We start from the raw sequence: 21,253 nt of genomic DNA, 5'->3' as shown, positions 1-21,253 counted from the left end.
TTGTGTTAGAGATACCAATAAAAAAATTTGTAACGCTTGATTAGATAATTAGAAGATAGATGACACAAACCTGCAGATATCACATCATGTACATCAAAACTAACTCTCATCCATTTGATCAACTAAAACAAGTCTAGTTATAGATTACACACAAGACATTCGATCTCCCTCTAATAGCTCAGATTGACACTCAGAAACAAATTGTAACTGAATAGAAACCTGGATAAACCCATGAAGGTGTGTGCCCCTACTAGGTTCATAGGAGAAGCACATTTTGTAGGGTGTGCCTCACCTTTCTTCACTATATTTTACAAATTGAGCTGTTGTTTTTAATCATTATAATGAATCTTAAAATCTGGTGTTGAATGGGTAATTTACTCTATCATAGGTTGCACAATTATACCTATGAAATTTAGAGTTTAAACCAATGTTTTAAAAGGTGTGGGAGGTGTATGCCTAGATGGGCACCTCCAGGCGAGGCGCCCCCAAAACACCCTGAGGCGTATGCCAGAGATGCTAACACCTTTGACGTGTATGCCTCATAGGCTCACATGCTTTTTTCATGAGGCATGCTAGAGGTGTACGCCTCATGCAAACCTCATGTAAAAAGATAGAAAAAAAAAGAAAAGAAAAAAGAGGAAAAAAGGGAAGGAAGGGAAAGGGAAAGAAAGAGCAGGGGAAGAAAAAGAAAGAAAGAGAAAAAAAAAAGAGAAAAAGAAAGAAAATGAAAGGGAAGGGAAGGGAAGATAAGGAAAAGGAAAAGACCCCTCTTTCAACTAGTGCTTTGCATCTTCATTTTTCTTAATATAAATTTTTTTTTAATAAAAATAAAGAAAATTGAGATTTTTCTTCCTCCTCTTAAGGAGGCTTACACCTCTTACATTCTGAACTACGCCTCATGCCTCTAGGTAGTGGAACGCCTCACATCACGCCTCCATGTTTTAAAACATTAGTTTAAACAGCTTACCCTACCTAGTGCTATGCATCTTCTAAACTAGTGCTATACATCTTCATTTTTCTTAATACTAAGTTTTTTCATGATGTGGCTAATGGGAGGAGGAGAAAGAATTTTGTGTCTAAGCTAAAGATTGGAGGAGAGGTGATAGGAGCACAGCTAGGCCCATTACCATTGTTCAGCCCAGTAGTATCATACCCATACAACCTTATCCGAAGACCTACGTGAGAGGACCACGTCAGCCAGTTAGTTACAACTGAATCATACCCATGTGATGTAATGGGGTATAAATAATAGAATAGGAATAAAGGGGATTACCTTTTTTGACCACCAAAACTGTCATCTCTTCTCTTCTCTTCTCTTCTGTAGGAGGACTGAGCTCCCTCGAAGAAGCTCCTAAGCTAGGCAGAAACCTACCAAGTGGTATCAGATCCCAATCTTGGGTCGACATCATGGTGGAAACAAGAGCGTCCATTAGCGATGACCGTATTGAGAAACTAGAAGGAGATATCACTGAGATCAAGGCGGCACTATCAGCGGTCTTGGCCAAGCTGGAGAAGGCATCAGTGAGAACACAAAAGGCAAAGGAGAAGGTAGCAGACAATGCAACAACCGATCTGGAGGAAACGAAGTGTTGCGGCAGACCAAAATCACCTTCCCGAACTTCTCAGGTGAGGACCCTGTACTGTGGATTATATGGCTGAGAGGTACTTTGAGTGCCATGAAATACCCAAAAATCAGAGGGTTTCAATCACCGCTATCCATCTGGAAGGAGAAGCAATTCTCTAGTTCTAGTGGTTTCGCCGGTCACATCCCCAAGTGACTTGGGCGGATTTTACCGATGCTCTATGTGTGCGGTTTGGACCCACTGGATTCAAAAACTACGATGAACAAATGACTAAGTTAAGACAGACTGGTACAGTGAGAATATCAGGTGGAATTTGAGCATTTATCTTCAAGGGTATAGGGGTGGCCAAAAAATGCCCTGTTGGGTAGTTTTATCGGAGGGTATTCGAGTGGAGGTGAAATCCATGCAAAACCCCTGACAATCATGGCTGTTGTAGGCCTAGCCAGGCTTTATGAAGAAAAAATTGGCAGACTCAGAAGACCACTGAGTCGCCTTCAGGGACCCCTCTTGAAGACACCTATGATGGGGCGTGGCCCTGAAAACAGAACCAGCCCAGACCCAATCACTAATGGGCCTGCTAAACTAGAGAATCAAGGCTTCAAGCCCAACGTCCCCTACAAAAGGCTGACATCCCGTAGGGACAAGGGCCTATGTTACAACTGTGACGAACGGTTCGGCCCAGGTCACTGATGTAAGGCCCAGCAGGCTTTCTTGCTACAGAAAGATGGGTCGAAAGAGAGAGCAGGCGATGGAGGGCCTTGAAGAAGACAACCCAACTAGCTTTGATATGATATTCGGGCTTGGCCCGCCCGAGTTTTCCCTACAAGCCCTCACAGGCCTCACGTCATCTCAAACCATGCGTGTCATGGGTAGATTGAAGGGTCAAGAGGTATCTATTCTGGTGGATAGTGGGAGTACCATGAATTTCATTTCAGATGACTTGGCCATCTAGATGGGGGTGACCATTAGACCTACCTCTAAGCTCAATGTCCAAGTTGCCAATGGAAGTTAGATACCATGTGAAGGGGTCTGTACAGACATAGAGCTAGTCATCCATGGGGAGGTCTTTTGTGTTGATCTGTACACATTGGCCTTCAGTAGGACCGACATCGTGCTTGGGGTACAGTGGTTGCAACAATTGGGTCAGGTGGTTTGTGATTGGTCCAAACTAACCATGGAATTCCAAAGGGGAGATCGCACCATAACTCTAGGCGGCTCCAAGTTGTTGGTTCCACAACCAGCTACCCTCAACTCTATAATCAAAACCAGTTGGGACCTAAACCGGCCCACCTTGATGCTCTTAGGGGCCTACACTCCTGGCCCACATCTAAAGCCCACGATCAATGAAGGTAGGATGGGCAATCCAGATCCACGGTTGCAAGCAATCTTAGCCAAATACCCCGACGTCTTTCAAGAACCACAAGGGCTTCCTCCTGAGAAGAGTTCATGACCATCGGATTCCCATTGTACCGGGGGCAGCACCAGCAAATGTACGGCCCTACCGGTACCCATACAATCAGTGCCAAGAAATCGAGCACCTAGTCCAAGACCACCTACAAAAGGGGTTCATACAACCTAGCAATAGCTCATATTCCTCCCTAGTTATACTAATGATGAAGAAGGATGGCTCTTAGCAATTTTGCGTGGATTATCGAGCATTGAATTCAATCACCGTTAAGGACCGGTTCCCAATTCCCTTGATCGATGAGCTACTAGATGAGCTACGAAAGGCCTGGGTTTTCTCAAAATTGGATCTCAGGTCCAGGTATCATCAGATCTGAGTCCATAGTGACAATGTGCATAAGACAGCTTTCAGGACTCACGATGGCCACTACGAATTCTTAGTCATGTCGTTTGGTTTGTCCAACGCACCGTCAACTTTCCAATCACTCATGAATGACATATTTAGGCCCTATCTTCGTAACTTCATTTTAGTATTTTTTTATGACATTCTTATCTATAGCTCTGATTGGGAGCAACATCTTCCACATTTGAAGCTAACCCTGGATATGCTAAGGTGAAATCAGCTTTCGGCCAAGCCCACCAAATATGTCTTTGGGCAGGGTCAAGTACATTATCTTGGTCGAGTATTGGAGGAAGGGGAGGTGAAACTCGATCCTGAGAAGGTAGCCAGTATAAGGCATTGGGCCAGGCCCACTACAGTTAGACAGTTGTGGGCCTTCCTAGGCCTAATTGGGTATTACAGACGATTTATCAAGGATTATGGGCTGATAGCAGCTCCTTTGACTCAACTCCTCCGAAAGGACGCCTTCCACTGGACGGGGGAGGCCCAACAAGCCTTCAGCTCCTTGAAGACAGATGTCTCCACTCCGCTGACATTGGTCCCACCAGATTTTGAGCAGCCCTTCGTGGTAGAATGCGATGCATCTGGCGCCGGCATCGGAGCTGTTTTGATTCAAGGGGTAAACCCCTGGCTTATTTCAGTAAAGTTCTCTCCCCTCGCGCCAAGGCCCAATGTACCTATGTTAAGGAGCTAATGGTTGACGTTCTATCAGTCATTAAATGGCGCCACTACCTCATGGGACAACACTTCATTCATCAGAACCGATCAACAGAGCCTCAAATATCTGTTGGAACAGCATCTCCTTACAGAACAGCAAAAATGGGTGTCCAAATTGTTGGGGTTTGATTATTCTAGAGTTATTTCATTCCTCTGTTGAAGGCGGTCACTCAGAGGTACTAAGGACTTATCAGCACATTGCAACACACTACTATTGGAGGGGAATTAGGAAGCATGTGCAGGCCTTTGTGGCCAGCTGCCCAACCTGTCAACAGCAGAAATATGATACCCAACAACCAGCTGGGGCCCTACAGCCCCTTAGGATACCAAATCAGGTCTGGGACAATGTCACCATGGATTTCATCACCGGCTTGCCACCCTCTCAAGGCAAGGCAAGACAGTGATCATGGTGGTGGTAGACAGACTTAGCAAATATGCCCACTTCTCAGCCTTATCACATCCATTCACAGCGGCACAGGTAGCAGATCTGTTCGTGAGAGACATCACAAAATTGCATGGAACACCATCCTCCATCATTTCTGACCAGAGTACTTTAAAATCCAAGGGACACACCTAGCTCATTCCATGAGCTATCACCCCAAGTCTAATGGGCAGACAGAGGTAGTTAATAGGTGCCTCGAGACCTATTTGAGGTGCTTTGCGGGGCAGAGGCCAAACAGTGGTTGAAGTGGTTATCTTGGGCAGAACTGTGGTATAATTACAAATACCATGTGACTACCGGTATGACACCTTTCAAGGCCTTGTATGGGAGAGACCCCCCCCGCCATTCTCCCCTACAAGACAGGCTCCACTACTGTGTAGCTGCAATAGACGAATACCTCACCAGCAGAGACTTAATCCTGCAGGAGCTTAAGAACAATTTGCAGTGGGCTCAGCAGGTAATGAAGGATACATATGACCGCAAGCACCGTCCCTTGGAATTTCAGCCTGAAGATATGGTCTACTTGAAGCTCCAACCCTACCGACAAACCACAGTAGCCAAGCGAGCATGGCAGAAACTGGCTCCCAGGATTTATCGACCCTTCAAAGTCTTGGAGAGAATCGGGTCAGTCGCCTACAAGCTAGAACTTCCACCATCCTCCAAACTCCACCCCATCTTTCATGTATCCCTACTCAAGAAACAAGTGGGTCAAGGGGACAAAACTCAGGCAACCCTCCCAGCCTTCACTGATGAGGGAGTCATGGTCATGGAGCCCCACAAGCTGATAGACTTCCGTTGGGTACGCAAGGGGAGGTACTACATAGAAGAATCCCTGGTAGTGTGGACCAGCCTGCCAAAAGAAGAAGCCACCAGGGAGGAATACTCTCGATTGAAGCATGAATTTCCCAAAGGCAATCTTGAGGCCAAGATTGATCTCAAGGTGGGGGGAGTTGATAGGAGCACAACTAGGACCATTACCACTATTCAGCCCAGCAGTACGATATCCATACAACCTTATCCGAAGACCTACGTGAGAGGACCACGTCAACCAGTTAGTTACAACTGAATCATACCAATGTGATGTAATGGGCTATAAATAATAGAATAGCAATAAAGGGGATTACCTTTTTTGACCACCAAAACCATCGTCTCTTCTCTTCTCTTCTGTAGGAGGCCTGAGCTCCCTCGAAGAAGCTCTTGAGGTAGGCAGAAACCTACCAAGAGGTGTTCACTAATCAGGAGGAGATTGCCAAGAAGTTTGTGGACCACTTTAAATCAATTTATAATAGACCCACGAATGAGAGGAGAGAAACGGAAGGGATAGACTGGCCAAGACTAGATGAAGCGAAAAAGAGGTGGCTGGAGAGGAACTTTGAGGAAGAAGAGATTAAACGCATGGTGTTCCTAATGGATAGATCAAAAGTTCCAAGCCCAAATGGATTCACCATAGCATTTTACCGAGATTGTTGGGAGGTCATTAAAGATGATTTATGTGAAGTCTTTAAGGAGTTTGCATATAAGCACTTAGTTAGCCAAGGCATTAATGCTTCTTTTTTGTGCTAATCCCAAAGAAATCCGATGCGATCCATCCTAAAGACTACAAACCCATTAGCTTGGTGACAAGTATTTATAAAATTCTGGCCAAGGTTCTTTCTTTGAGGATTAAAGAAGCCCTCCCCTCCATCATTAGTCAAGCACAAGGGGCCTTCATTCGAGGACGACAAATAGTTGATCAAATTTTGATGTGTGGAGGAGATGGATAGATCTAAGCAAAGAGGTGTTTTAAAAGGCGCCTCCAAGCGAGGCGCTCCCAAAACGCTCTGAAGCATATGCCAAAGGCGTTGACACCTCTGAGGCGTACGCCTCTTGTGCTTTTTTCATGAGGCATGCTAGAGGCGTACACCTCGTGCACCTCATGCACATCTGATATAAAAAACAGAAAAAAAAAGAAAAAAAAAAAGAGAAAAGGAAAGGAAAGGTAAGGGAAGAAAATATAAGGGGAAAGAAAGTGGTTTGCCCCTTGCCCCTTCGGTTGGGGGGCTTCGCCCCCCAGACCCCCCTGCCCCCTTTTAGGTGCAGCCCAAATTTTTTTTTTTTTTGAGTTAGGGGGGTCTTGCTCCGCCTCCGCTTCGACAAGACCCCCCCCCCTTTCAACTAATGTTATGCATCTTTATTCTTCTTAATACAAAAGGTTTTTATTAAAAATAAAGAAAAAATGAGATTCCCCTTTCCTCTTCATCCTCCTCCTAACCCCCCTCCTCTTAAGGAGAGTGCCTTGTGTACCGGAGGCTTATGCCTCTTGCATTTTGAACTATGCCTCACGCCTAGGTAGCGGAACACCTCCGCGTTTTAAAACATTCTAGACCTTGAGAAAGCTTATGATTTGGAGACTAGCAATTTCTAATGGAGGTTTTGATGAAGTGTGGGTTTGGGGAAAGGTGGTGTAGTTGGATGTGTTAGTAGTTGTCATTATTCCATCCTATTAAATGGGGTGGTAAAGGATTTTTTTCCAACCAATAGGGGTTTTAAGACAAGGGGATCCTCTGTCACCTTTCCTTTTTACCTTGGTAGCCAATGTTCTTAATCGTATTATCATTAGAGCTAATAGGGAAGAGATTATAAAGGGATGGAGAATAGGCAAAAACCAAATTCTGGTTATCCATCTTCAGTTTGCAGATGACTTGATGATTTTCTACAATGGAGGCTATAGTGAGGAGGGAAACCTAAAGGAGTTGATTAAAACTTTTGAAGAAATCTCCCTTTTGAAAATCAACTTAGAAAAGAGCTGCATAGCGGGGGTCAACTTGGAGACTAAGGAGATTGGCTATTGCAAGTTGTCTTGAGTGTACTGTATCCTCTTGGCCTATGTCCTATCTAGGGCTTCCATTAGGGGCAAATCCTAGGGATAGGTTCTAGACTCCAGTGATAGAGAAATTCGAAAAGAGGTTAGCTTTGTGGAAAAAAAGTTGTATCTCATTGGGTAGAAGGATCACCTTGATAAGAGCTACCCTCACAAATCTACCTACCAACTACCTCTGTCTTTAGGATACCACCTAGAGAAGAAAAGAAATTAGAAAAATTGATGAGAGACTTTCTTTGGCAACTGGGAGAGGGTAAAAAAGATCATTTTATAAAATGGAAGATTTGTGTGTAGAAGCAAAGAGGAAGGGGGATTAGGCCTAGGAAATGTGGTAAAAAAGAATCTGGCACTGCTAGGGAAGTGGTTGTGGAGGTGGCCTTTTTTTATTGGAAACAGTAACTTTCATTAAATCTTTAAGAAAACTTAATACAAACTGTCACCTTCAAAAACAAGGTGACCCCTCATCAAATTACAAACAGGCCCAAACTCCTTGCTTTGCTGAAGTATCAGCCATTGCATTGGCTGATCTCCTAGTCCATTTAAACCTGACTTCAAGCTCCCCTGTTAGTTGCATAATCTCCCTTACAGGTTGTCTAAGGGACCAGGCACCTAAGTTGTTTGTTTGCATCCAACCTATTACCAGTTTTGAATCTCCCTCCACTTCCAGCTACTGAAAACCCAGCTGTTTAGCCAGCTTGAGCCCCTGTAGGAGTGCCAAAACTTCTGCTCTAAGAGAGTCCCCCCAATCCTATCAGGCCAGAATAAAGGGCCAGGACTTTTCCTTCCCCATCTCTAAAAACACCCTCAATTCCAAAGAGCCTGGATTACCTACAGAACTGCCATCAAAATTTAGCTTAACAGCCTCAGATAATGGGGGCGACCAGTCCTCTTGGATAGCTAAAGAGGAGCAGGAAGAAGCTGCTACTGTGTTCCGCCCTCTAATTAAGTCATCTACAGAGAAGTCCTTGAACAGGTCCAGCGATTTCAGCCAGTATATAACCTTGATGGTGATCCCTTCTATGGCCTTCGGAGCGAGAGAGGCTTTGGCATGAAGTGGTGAAGAGTATTCATGGGTGCAAAGAAAACAGATGGGATGCTGGTGCATCAAGGAGGGCTAATCTGGCAACTCCACAGAAGGCAATTCACAAACTCCTCCCACAGTTCATCAGTTATGACAGGTATGATGTAAGCTCTGGTAATTCTGTTCAGTTTTGGGAAGACACTTGGGGCAGGGGATATTCCTCTTAAAGACCTCTTTCCATCCTTGTTCTCTGTTTCGTTGTATAAAAATGAGCTGATTTCAAAATTCCTTCCTTCTGTGTTAAACCCGTCAGCCTTGACTTGGGATTTTGGTTTCCATAAAGGCTTAAGGGATGAGGGAATCTAGTGTTTGTCTAATTTGCTTTGTCTCCTTGAGAAGATTTGGTTAGACCCCTCAAAGCCAGATAAGAGGATTTGGGCCCTTCATCCAAAAGGGTTTTTTTCCTGTGGTTCCTGTTACAAGTCACTTTGCAACTCGCCCTCTCAACAGGTTTTACCTTTCAAAGAAGTTTGGTGCAGGCCTGTTCCACCCTAAGGTTATGGCTTTATGTTGGGAAGCGTGCCATGGGAAAGTTAACACTATGGATAACCTACAAAAGAGAAGACCCTTTCTTTGTATCTCACCTAACTGGTGTAATCTTTGTAGATCACATGGTGAGGACTGTTACTATTTATTTTTATCTTGTAGTGTCACTGCAGAGATTTGGGTTTGGTTTTTCTCCTTGTTTGGGTGCAGGTGGGAGATGCCAGTAGAAGTAACCATGTTGTTTAACCCATAGTTTTCAAGGCGCCAAGGCAAGGCTAGGCGACAGGGGGGCGCCTTGTCATCTAGTCACCTAGGCAATGGTCTTTTTCATGTTGAAAACATAGATCCTAGTAGGGGTGGACAAGAACCGGGCTTTTCATGAGCTATTCGAGCTCGGCTCGGCTCGGATCAAGTTGAGCTTCGAGCCGAATTTGAGTTTTATACATGGCTCATATCTTATTCGAGCCGAACTCGAATAAGATACGGCTCATCTCGTTAAGCTCGCGAGCCTAGTCGAGCCTATATGTATTGAGAGTATATATATATATATATATATATATATATATAGATTTACGTGTATATAACACTTATTATGCATATTAATCTTCTGGAAAGAATCTTATTGGTGGGAATACACATGTTTGGTGGCCCCATTCACATTATAAAGAAATCAATTACCAAATACCAAACCAAAGGAAAAGAGGGAAAAAATCAATTAAACAAGCCAGAAACCCTTTTAGTTTCAATCCTCCCTCTCCCTACGAAGCTGCAACTCTGAGACTATGAGACTGTGAGCTGCGGCTTGCATGCAAGCCTGCGACCCTACCTCACCCTCAAGCTCTCTCACTCTCAGACTCTGTCAAATCGACACCCAACGCCGGCGGACCAGCATTACTCATAGCTCTCAACCTCTCAGTCTCTCATAACCGACACCCGACGAACGCCCGACAGTATTGTTACCTCTCACAGTCTCAATCTCTCAGATTTTGGGTTTTTCTTTATCCTTTCTATAGATCTGACAGTTCGGAGTTGGAAGGAATGATTGACTCCTAATCTCCCATCAACTACTCTGTAAGACTGTAACCAGCCACCCAACATTCAAAGGTAACAATCAATCCCAAAACCAGAAAGACCACCACACCATCCATTAGAGCTCAAGCTCAAATAGGCTTAGTTTATTATCGAGCTCGAATATATGGTTTTCCGAACTCGAGCCTATATTTCCAGTTCGAATCGAGCTCGAGCCTTGTAATGTTTTACCGAGCTGAGCTCGAATACCCAAGTATTCGGCTCGGCTCAGCTCAAATCCACCCCTAGATCCTAGGGTAGTTCCCTAGGTACCATAACCATATTTCCTTAATAATTATTCATAATTTTCATAAGAAAAGTATAAAGTTCATATTAAAGTATAGAAAATCGACATATTCATGAAAAGAAAAAGAAGGAAAATAAAATTCAAAAAATATAGGGGATGAACCCTTGTTTTTGTTATAGGAAAAGAAGAAAAGAAAAAGTAATGGTAGTAGAAGTAGAAGAATATATGGAAGAATAAAATGTGCTGACTAGATAAAATTTTAAGTTCTTCCTTACTTATTGGTTCAGGTTTTGACGTCTTTGAGGGTTCAATACAGCATTTAGCAATGCTTGTGTTGATTAAACCCTAATAAATAATGAAAACAATAAAAAGAAATTAGTATATCAACACACAAAATTATTATTTTAGTTTAATAACGTCTATTTTATAATTATAATATCAAAAAAGAATGAACAAAAAAGTATTTTATAGTAGGAAGTAAAAAACTACTTGGCGGTTAGGCAAGGCAAGCCTCAAAGGGCGCCTTGTCGCCTTGACAACTATGGTTTAACCCATTTATTCTTTCTTGGCCCCATAAAACAGGAAGAAGAATGTGGAGGTGTGCAAGAGCTACTTTGATATGGACAGCTTGGGAAAAAAGGAATGCAAGAAACTTCAAAGAGAAGGGGAGGAGCAGCCAGGCCCTAAAAGACTACATTTTGAATAGGGCAATACAATGGTTAAAAGACTACATTTTCCCAGCTGGTAGGGGTCTGAGACAAGGTGATCCCATGTCACCTTTCCTTTTCACTTTAGTCGCCGATGCTTTTAGTAGACTCCTCTCAGAAGTGGATAGAGCTAGATCTCTAGGAGGGTGGAGAATAGGTAGAGATAGAGTTACAGTAACCCATCTCCAATTTGAAAATGACATAATAATCTTTTGCAAAGGTTGTGATTTGATGGAGGTAAAGAATCTGAAGGATTTAATAATTTACTTTGAGAGGGCTTCAAACTTGAAGGTAAATTTTGAGAAGAGTTGTGTTGTGGGAGTTCATTTGAATAGAGAGGAGATAGAATCTATAGCAGCCTTGTTAGAATGCACTTGCTCTCAGTGGCCTCTATCCTACCTAGGACTTCCATTAGGTGCAAATTCAAAGGAAAGTAGGTTTTGGAACCCAGTGGTGGAAAATTCAAAAAAAGATTGGCAGCTTGGAAGAGAAACTATATTTCCATGGATGGTAGAGTTACTTTGATTAAAGCAACTTTAGCCAACTTGCCTTTATACTTCTTGTCAGTCTTTAGAATTCCTAAAAGGGAGGCAAAGAGGTTGGAAAACTTATGAGGGTCTTCTTATAGGAACCTGGAGAAGAGAAAAAATATCACTTGATTAGGTGGGACCGTGGGAGGTGGCAAGTCGAAGCAAAAAAAGAGGCCTAAGCTTAGGGAATGTGGTGAATAAGAATGAGGCTCTTTTAGGTAAGTGGCTTTGGAAGTGGCTCTGGAAGTGGCTCCTAGAGAGGGAGAAGTTGTGGCATGAAGTAGTGAAAAGTATCCATGGCTGTTCTGGATCAGGTTGGGATGCGGGGGTATCCCGAAGGGCTTTGCTCACAACACCTTGAAAGGCTATCTCTGGCATTCTCCCTAAATTCCTCAGTTTTGTAAGGTACGATGCTTGTTCTGGAAACTCCATTCTTTTTTGAGAAGATACTTGGGTGAGCACTCAACCCCTAAAAGACTGTTTCCCTTCTCTCTATTCCATCTCCCTCTTTAAAAAGAAACCCATTCCATGGTTCCTTCTTTGGTTGTAAAATAGGATTTTGGGTTTTGAAGAGGGTTAAGGGATGAAGAACTTCATTGTGTTTCAGAGCTTTTGTTGCTTCTGGATTCAATGTGTTTGGACCCCACTAACCCGGATAAAAGAGTCTGGGCCCTAACCCCGGTTGGCTCCTTCACTTGTGCATCTTTCTTTAAAGCCCTTTGCTCTAACCCTTCCTTTCAGGTCTTCCCTGTTAAAGAGGTTTGGTCTAGGCCAATACCCCCCAAAATAGCAGTGTTCTGTGGGAAGCTTATTATGGTAAGATCAAGACTGTGGAAAACTTGCAAAAGAATAAACCTTTTAGGTGTCTGTCCCCAAATTGGTGCCTTATGTGTAAAGTGCAGGGTGAGGACTGTAACCATTTTCTGATATCACTCCTCTGCTGCCAATATTTGGAACTGGGTTGTTTCCTTATTTGGGTGCAGGTGGAACTTGCCCTCTGAAGTAAAGCTACTGTTCACTCTGGCTGCTCTTGGGAGATTGACAAAAAGAGGGAAGCTAATGTGGAAAATCAGAGCCGCTACCTTGCAGATTTTATGGGAGGAGATAAATGCTAGAATATTTCAAGAAAAGGAAAGAAGTCTTGTTGAAATCAAGGAATGCATATTGACAAGGACAATCTCATGGTTGAAATCTTCACAATTGTTGGCAGATTTCTCCTTTGATGACTTAAGGAGAAAGTAGGAAGCAGTGGCTTCTACAGTCTCCACCAAGAACAAATCACAAGTTGAATAGAAACCCCCACAGGATGGAGTGGTAAAATTGAATTTTGATGGCAGCTGCCAAGGTAATTCAGGGCCATCCAGAATTGGTGGGATTCTGAGAGACAAAGACAGCAATATATAGTAGTGGGCTGACCGAATAGCCCAGATACAGCTTGTTGGGGCTACAGGGATCTGTTAAAGAAATTTAAATGGATAACAAGAAATATGACTGTCAGGTTTCAGTGGGTCAGCAGATCAGCAAATGCAATGGCTGATTCTCTAGCCAAGCAAGGGGTGTCAAGGGAAGATCTGTTTTGGGCTACTTTGTAATTTGTGTTTCAGGCTTGGGCGTGTTTAGTGTGTATATGATTCAGTCCTCAGGGGAAGTAACATCTCGTGCCTCTTCCTAGGCTGATTGTATTTCCATTATTTGAATTAATAAAATTACTTGCATTTATCAAAAAAAAATACAATGGTTAAAGACTATGGAACTGTTTCACCAAATTTCCTTTAATGATTTATGGAGGAACTGGTTAGCAGTAGTAAGCTGTTCATCATCAAAGGAAAGGGTCTCTACAAACTGCCCTCCCTCCCCCCTCCTCAAGGTTTTCTGAAGCAGAATTTTGACAGGAGTAGCCAGGGCAACCCAGGGCCCTCTGGGATGGGAGATGTCTTGAGAAACGAGCCTGGAGAGATTATCCTTCTCTACTCTGGCCCATTGAGCGTTGGGAATTCTGTTAGGGCAGAATTGCTAGCTGCTATGGCATGCAAAGGGTCCTCCTTGCAAAAGAATTGGGTGTGGAGCAGTTGCTGATTGAAGGGGGCTCTAAGGTAGTGATGGAGTGGTTAAATAATCCGGAGAACATTGCGTGGGGTTACAAGAATGAGCTAAAGAAATACAAATGGTTGACAAGGAATATGACTGTTACTGTACAGTGGATGAGGAGATCAGCTAATGCCATCACTGATAACTTGGCAAAACAGGGCACAACTTGGGAAACACTACTTTGGGCTGAGATGTAATTGTGTTTTAGTACACATGTACATTTTGCACTAGATTCTGTGTTATAAGATTTTATGTGCTTCATGTTTGGAGAGGCAGCATCTTGTGCCTTCCCAAGGGACTGATTATGTAATTTCTTTCTGATTTAATGGAAATATGATATTTTATCTATCAAAAAAACAGCTTACCCTATATTGGATTTGAATGTACAAGGCTACATCTTCAATGTTAATAACACGACAATTTATTTTATTTTATTGGAAATGTTAACTTCATTACTACAAAATTAAGATACAATTGTCAACCCCTAATATAGGTGTTGAGCCAAGCAATATGAATTACAAAACTGCCCAGAACACCTCACAGTCCCTTGTTTGGCTAAGGTACCAGCCAGACCATTAGTTGACCTTCTTGTCCACTTGAAGCGTACATCAATCTCCCATGTTATATTGAGAATTTCCCGTATGGGATGTCGATACATCCATGCTCCCAACTTGCCTGATTGCAGCCAATCCATTAACAATTAGAGTCTCCTTCTATCTCAACTTGGTGTAACCACAATTGTTTGGCATATCTTACGCCTTGAAGCAAAGCCATCACCTCCACTCTCAATGAGTCCCCCTTCCCTATTGGCCCAGAAAACATAGCAACAATTCTCCCCTCTCCATCTCTGAATACTCCCCCTATAACTAAAGGCCCCAGGTTACTTCTAGAGAGATCTTGTCAAAGTTCAACTTTATTCTTTATTGTGTTGGTGGGGACCATAGCTCCTACACAATAGGTTTTGTGTATGTTGTAGCTGCCACCACCACTAGGGGTGGCCACGAGCCAAGATTTTCACAAGCTATTCGAGCTCGGCTTGTGAAAAGTTTGGCCCAGCTCGGTTTAAATCAAGATTCGAACCAAGCTTGAGTCCGATATATAGGCTTGTTTGATAATCGAGACGAGCTCAAGCCCAGTGAAGCTTGGCTCGTGAGGCTCGCGAGCCTTGTATAATAAATAAATAATTTTATTATATATGTACATAATACACATACATATAAATATATATATACATATATATTGAATAATTATAATGTAATATTTTTACTGTTTATGTATAATAGTAAACAATTTTTATAATTCTTAATTTTTGTCTAGAAAATAAAAAATTAATTTTATACATATAATTTTTATTTTTCAAGAAAAAAAAACTTGGCTTATAGTCGAGCTCAAGCCAAGACGAGCTCAAACTTGTGAGCTATGAACTGAGCCAAGCTCGAGCTCAAGTCTCTAGCTTGAATCGAGCTCGAATAGCCAAGTATCCAGCTCGGCTCAGCTCGAATCCACCCCTAACCACTCCCCAATTCCTAAATATGTCCTCGACTAAGAAATCTTTAAACAAATCCAAAGTTTTCAACAAATGGATAGTCATAATGGTTATTCTTTCTACAGTTTCCTCCTTGGATTTCTCCACTCCTTTAAAGATCATATTGTTTCTTTCTTCCTAGAATGACTACAGTATAGCTACTCTTGTGGCTCTCCACATAATTCTACCACGCCTCTTTGGTTGCCTAAAAAAGCTTGGGTCAAAAAGGCTTACCACATCCGGGGGAGGTGTCCACCTGCAACCAAAGAGAGAGAGAACCAAGACCAAATAAAGTGCACAAAAGGACAAAATATTAATAAGTGTGTGGTCGTCTCACCAGAACCCAAGTATAGGCTACAAACATGGGGTGAAAGGCAAAAATTTGTCCTTTTTCTTTGCAACACCATTGTCATTTCTGACACCCTTATAGTCCTCACCTCAATCCCAAGTCCCAGGAATTATCAGTAGAAACAGAAGAGATCATTTTTCTCTTATTTTCTAACAGTGAATAAAATAGTAGGGAACCAATCACTAAGGGGAGTCTCTCCAACCCAAACATCTTCCCAAAATAACACTTTGTTTCCTGCATAGGCATCAAGTTTAAAGGATGGAAAGCAATATACCATAAATAGCTATTCATCAAAAAAATATATATACCATAAATAGCTTTCCAGAGAGTATATCAAGAAGCCCTAGGGTAGGGTCAACCCCCACAATCCAACCATTGTCTGCCAACCATCAACAGTTTAATTGATTGAGAATCTAAGATAATAGACTTTTGGAATATTCTTTTTCTTTAACCTGGATTGCATACTCTTGTATATTGAGTTTTCTTTTATATTTTCTTCAAAAGTGGTGCCTTGCTTTGTTTAAGGGAACACCTAACCTTGAAACTTAGGCTCTAGGAACTCGTTGTACTTCTCACTTTCAAAACACTAATCCTGCATAGCTCCACCCATTCAATTTTCTCATGTTTATTCTTCTACTTGTAAATTATTTCTTCAATCTATGCAACACAACCAAGGTCAACAAAACAATGCAAATTATTAAAACTTTGCATGTTTTATGCCCCAATGGCAACTATTATGGATTTCTAAGTTTCTAACCCAAAACCAATGCTTAGAGTTCATACTATGATACAGACACCTATACATACCTAGTGTTCTGGTATCATATCCAAATACTTGTAGATACAGTACTGGATACAGCAAGGATACTTCTGCATGTAGCCTATGGCATTAACACTTCCAAGATATGTAAACTTGTAAAGTGGTATGTCTTAATAAATTATACCATAGAAGTATATGCACATGTTAGAAATTTAATTAATTAAAGTTGGCAAGACATAAGTCTTGAAAAATAACATTTGACATCAAAAACTAGATTACCACATAGGATACCTATACCCATATCCATGTCCAGGATTTTCGGAAATGGAGAGTTGTATCCCCATATCCTGTATCAATAATTGTATCCTTATATGGGCATCATAGCTCATATACATTCTTTAGTTTTTTTTAATTTTTTTCGAAGGGCTTTGTTTTATTTTCCATCATTTGTGGGTAAAAGAATCATTAGGTGTGGTTCAACTGACTTCAAAATCAAACTTGATTGTATAACCTTAAACTTTAGTCTACAAGTAGTAAACTTTGTCATATTAATATACTTTTTTATCAGTAAAATGATTTCATTCTTTCATTTGGATTAAAGCACAATAACACATTACATAGTGATGTTGATACAAATAAGGTGTGCCATTTTACGAGGTAATAAAACCTATTTACAAGTCAGCCCAAAACAGTCGTTCCCTATACAGCCCTTGTTTAGCCAAGCACTCAGCCATCCCATTTGCTGTCCTTTTTACCCATCTAAAGGTTGCCCCCAACTCCTTTACTATGCTCTCTCTCTCTCTCTTAAGAGTGTGCCTGTATATCCACACCCCACACCCCAGGATTGCTGTCATTCATCCAAGATATCACCAACTTTGAGTCCCCTTCATTCTCCATCTGCTGGAAGCCACATTGCTTTACTATCCCCATTCCTTCAAGCAATGCAATCACTTTTGCTTTTAGAGAATCCGCCACTCAAAGTGGAACTGAATATATGGTTACCACTCTCTACCCCTTGAATCCCTGAAAACACCTCCAATTCCTGACATTCCTGGGTTACCCCAAGGAGCTTCCATCAAAGTTCAGCTTCATTCTATTATTTGGAGGAGGTTTCCACTCCATGACAATTTTGTCTTTTAGTGTGAAAAAGTGTACTACTTCATTCTATTATTTGGAGGAGGTTTCCCCCTTCTTTGTTTGCCTCAAAAAATTAGGGCTGAAGAAATTAGCTATATTATTTTCGTATTAGCTTACTTATAAAATGGATGAAAATGAAATAAAGTCTAATAGCTTATTAACTAATACAACGTACTCATTAGTTGTTTTATTAGCATCTTCATCTTAGCTACATTCATCTTATGGGCATGTTGCTAACCATCCAACATACTGTTCCATATAGCATTAAGAGCCTTATAATTGTCTTACAAAATTTACCTCTTAATTTGATTGGTACTCTCCAGTTGCAAAACAATGTAAATACAACTTCCTACTTAATCTACTGTGCTCTAATTCCATGGGAACACCCATGTTCAATATCTTCCTCTACAGTTTATCAAACAAAAGGGAAGTTGTCACTTTGAGGTATTTATTAGTCTCCTATCTTAATTGTACCCTTATTGTCACCTGTTATTGCTAGTTGCATTGCACATACCTATCTTATTTGTAATTCCTACTTGTCTTAAAGCCTTTTGATTCCACAGTCTACATTATCTTTGCATACTTCTAATTTTGCATGTAATCCACTCTAGTCTTGAAAACCAGAATGCATGTCATCAGAAAACACCATATACCATAGAACTTCCTCATGCACATCCTGAGTTGATTCATCCGGGACTAGTGTAAATGGGTAGATTATGGGCTTACCCTGATAAAGGCCCATTGTAACTAAAAATTCTAGAAGCTTTGCCTCAGGTTGTTCTAAAACTAGTTAGTGTACCATCTTACTTATTCCTAGTCCCTAATTAAATCCAAAATCTAAATACATATTCGAGACTCCTTTCTTTCCCAAAACTCATTATATAATCTTGTAGGGACTCTTTCATATTTTGTCTCTAAATCATGTGGAGATCTCTCCTCTTCTTCTTACGCTTTTCTATCAAGTGTTCAAACAAAAAAAGACAACTTCCATGGTTGATTTCCTTCAAGATAAAATGGGTTTCATGATACTTCTTTTAACAGATTTTCTGATACACCTGTTCCATACCATATTATTTCCAAGATGAAATCACCAATCATAATATACCTAATACACTCAATTAATTATTAGAACTAGTTTGAAGTTGGTATCATTCACGTCCAGACAGATTAAAGATAATAGAACCAAATTCCGCTACCATAGTTTCAGACAACTAAAATAGGGCATGGGCTGAAGTAGTGAGAAATGATTTAAGGGCCCATAGCTTAGCAATGGATATGGCATGGAACAGAGGAGAATGGAAGAACAGGATACATGTAGCCAACACCATACAGTTAAGACAAGCCTTAATAAATTGAGTTTAGTTTCAGATTACTAAATCCCTATTACCTAAGGATTATATGTTTAACAAACTACTACTTACCTAGAAAGAAAAGAATGCAGGAAATAGAAAAGAAAAGGTGGGGGGAGGGGGGAAAATCTTTTACCCTATCGCGAGGTTGCCTGACTCCATTATTGTTGTCCAATCCATCCCTAAGCATCAAAGAACCCATAAGCTCTTCAGCCAAAGCATCCTGTTCACGGCAACTAACCCTTCCATAAGCTCTATCGCCTTTCTCATTTTTATTCCTCTCTTCTCGACTCGGATATGGGGGCAAGCGTCCTTCTTCAGCATCCAATGCTGAAACAGTATGCAGGTTACTTCCCGACGGAGGACCGGGGTGATCAAGCTGACGATGGAGCCGTAATGTAGAGGATGCATCATCTTGAAGTCGAGTGTTTTCAGGTGTCTGTCTTCTTATCATCCCATCGTTATCAAAAGATGGAAAGACAGCATGGTTCATCTCACTCTGAGTAGCCGCTTCCTTATCCACGTTATGGTTAAAGTCTCGTCTCCCACTGAAAGAACCACGCTGCCCTGTCCCCTTTGGTTTGTTTGGAAAACCAGGCGGTGTTCGCTTGGGTTCCGGCAGAACAGACCTCTGGAACCCAGGACCAGGATGTTGCTCTCTCCCCAATGCGGTTCCTACTCTTCCTTGCTCATTTAGTACAGGGTTACGTTGCTGAGGACTATCAAATTGCCAATTTCGACTGGAATTAACAGAACTTGGAGAACAAAACTCCGAACCATACGAGGTTTTGCTCCCCAAGACCCCTTCTTGATCCTTCCGAATATTGAATTGCGCCTCTAAGTTCACACCATCAACCCCTAGCGCCGGGGGCTGCGAAGAATTCCCATTCGATAACCCCTCGTGGCTCCGAAGTTCGCACGCCAATGAACCAAACATTAACATGCTCTCCTGCTGCTGTTGCTGAAGCTGCAACGGATTTCCACCAGCGACAAGATTACCAAAAGGACCTAACCTTTGAAGCTCCTCGGCAACGAGCCTGTGATTTCCGGGATAACGAGAACTGCGATGGTAATCAAGCCCGTCGGTTCCTGGAGGTGGAAAGCCGGGGAAAGCCCAAGGGTTCTGAGGGAACGGAGGGAGATGGGCGTTAAGGGGGTGAGGAGTATTGGTGGCGTTAGACCAAGGAGGGTGGAGATCACGGCCGTTGGAGGGCCACGGCGGGGAGGGAAGGGTGGGGCCCATTGCTGCAACGGCGGGATCATTTAGATAGTCAAGAGGATGATGGGGATCGACGGGGAGAGATTGAGGTGGGGTTAAAGAAGAACTGGTGTTTGGTGGTGTTGATGGAGGTATCTGGGGTTGAGGGGATTTCTGAAGCAATTGAAGGAGGAATTCGCCGCCAGAGATGGGAGTAGGGGGAGGAGGCGGCGACGCTCCCCCGCCGCCGGCGGTCATTGGAGTCAGTGTGAGCTGAGAAGAATCTAAAGTAATGTCTTGCTTAAAGCATATTTACCATGAAGAAGATAAGAGAGAGTATAGACTCAACTCTCAAGCATGAAGTCTGCACTCTGAAGAGTCGCCAAATCCAAAAATTGAAAGAAAAACCCCTCTAACTCGAATTGACAGAACTGTCAGAACAGACTGCAGAGTCACAGCGGTACCGATTCTCAACGAGTTAGGTTCGACGATTCCGTTCTCCCTATAAAATCTAAAATCTCTTGGTTCTCTCTCCTTTTTCTTTTTTTTTTTTTTTTGATAAATTACAAAGACCCTGTATTATTGGATACTCTTTGTACTTTGTTTTGCTAATAAAGACCCTATTGTACTATGACCATGAAAGAAAACCTATTTCGTTAGCTTTTCGTTAAAATTTTTTGTTATAATATTTTTTAATCCCCACACTACCCTTGTAATGTGGGATCGCGCACTCATTAGTTGTTTAGAGCACTCATGGTTTACTCGTTCATGGTAAGTGCGCACTCCAGGGACCTCTCAGTAGTCGTATGGACACAAGAACAATCGAGACCCTTGATTAGGAATTCATCTTGATCCGCAAAATGGACACGTGAAAAGTTTCAGAAGTCAGAGCATGGATTAGACTGGCTCTCATGATTTTTTATATTTTAAGTTAATTATTAAACTACTGTTTTTTTCTCTGCAAAGTTTCATTAAACTGCTTAAATATGATATATGGTTTCTTAAATTATTTATATGCCTTGTTAATTCTAAGTAGGGGAGGACCCTGCAACATGATGGTAAGTGCGGAAAAAAATTTGTGAAAGGTAAATTTTTTAATTAAAAGTTCATTAGAAAGAATATCTATTTAAAATAAGTAAAAATTTATAGATAATAATATATTTAATTTAATAAAATAAAACAATAAATAAATCATGGTCATCCGGTAATAGAGTGAAAGAGGGACTGATAACTTTTGTCTTATTTTTTGTTATACAGTGGAAAATTTGTAAATAGTTAAATAAAAATTAATTTAATTTAATAAATAAATAAATTTATAAAAC

At 41.6% G+C, this 21,253-nt stretch overlaps 1 protein-coding gene across 1 annotated transcript in view; it reads right to left on the bottom strand.

The window, feature by feature from the left end:
- LOC148847901 (Nucleotidyltransferase family protein) overlaps nucleotides 1-20,496 on the bottom strand; it is a 31,232-nt gene extending 10,736 nt beyond the window's left edge. Inside the window, exon 1 of the mRNA XM_088950641.1 lies at nucleotides 18,870-20,496. Within this exon, the coding sequence (XP_088806767.1) occupies nucleotides 18,870-20,189 (1,320 nt within the window). The 5' untranslated portion in view covers nucleotides 20,190-20,496. The remainder of the gene's footprint in view (nucleotides 1-18,869) is intronic.
- Nucleotides 20,497-21,253: the final 757 nt, after the last annotated feature.

Source organism: Nelumbo lutea, chromosome 6 (assembly GCF_056320005.1).
Source record: "Nelumbo lutea isolate HS-2025 chromosome 6, American lotus-T2T, whole genome shotgun sequence".
Taxonomy (NCBI): Eukaryota; Viridiplantae; Streptophyta; class Magnoliopsida; order Proteales; family Nelumbonaceae; genus Nelumbo; species Nelumbo lutea.
This window is presented reverse-complemented; position numbering and strand designations above follow the sequence as displayed.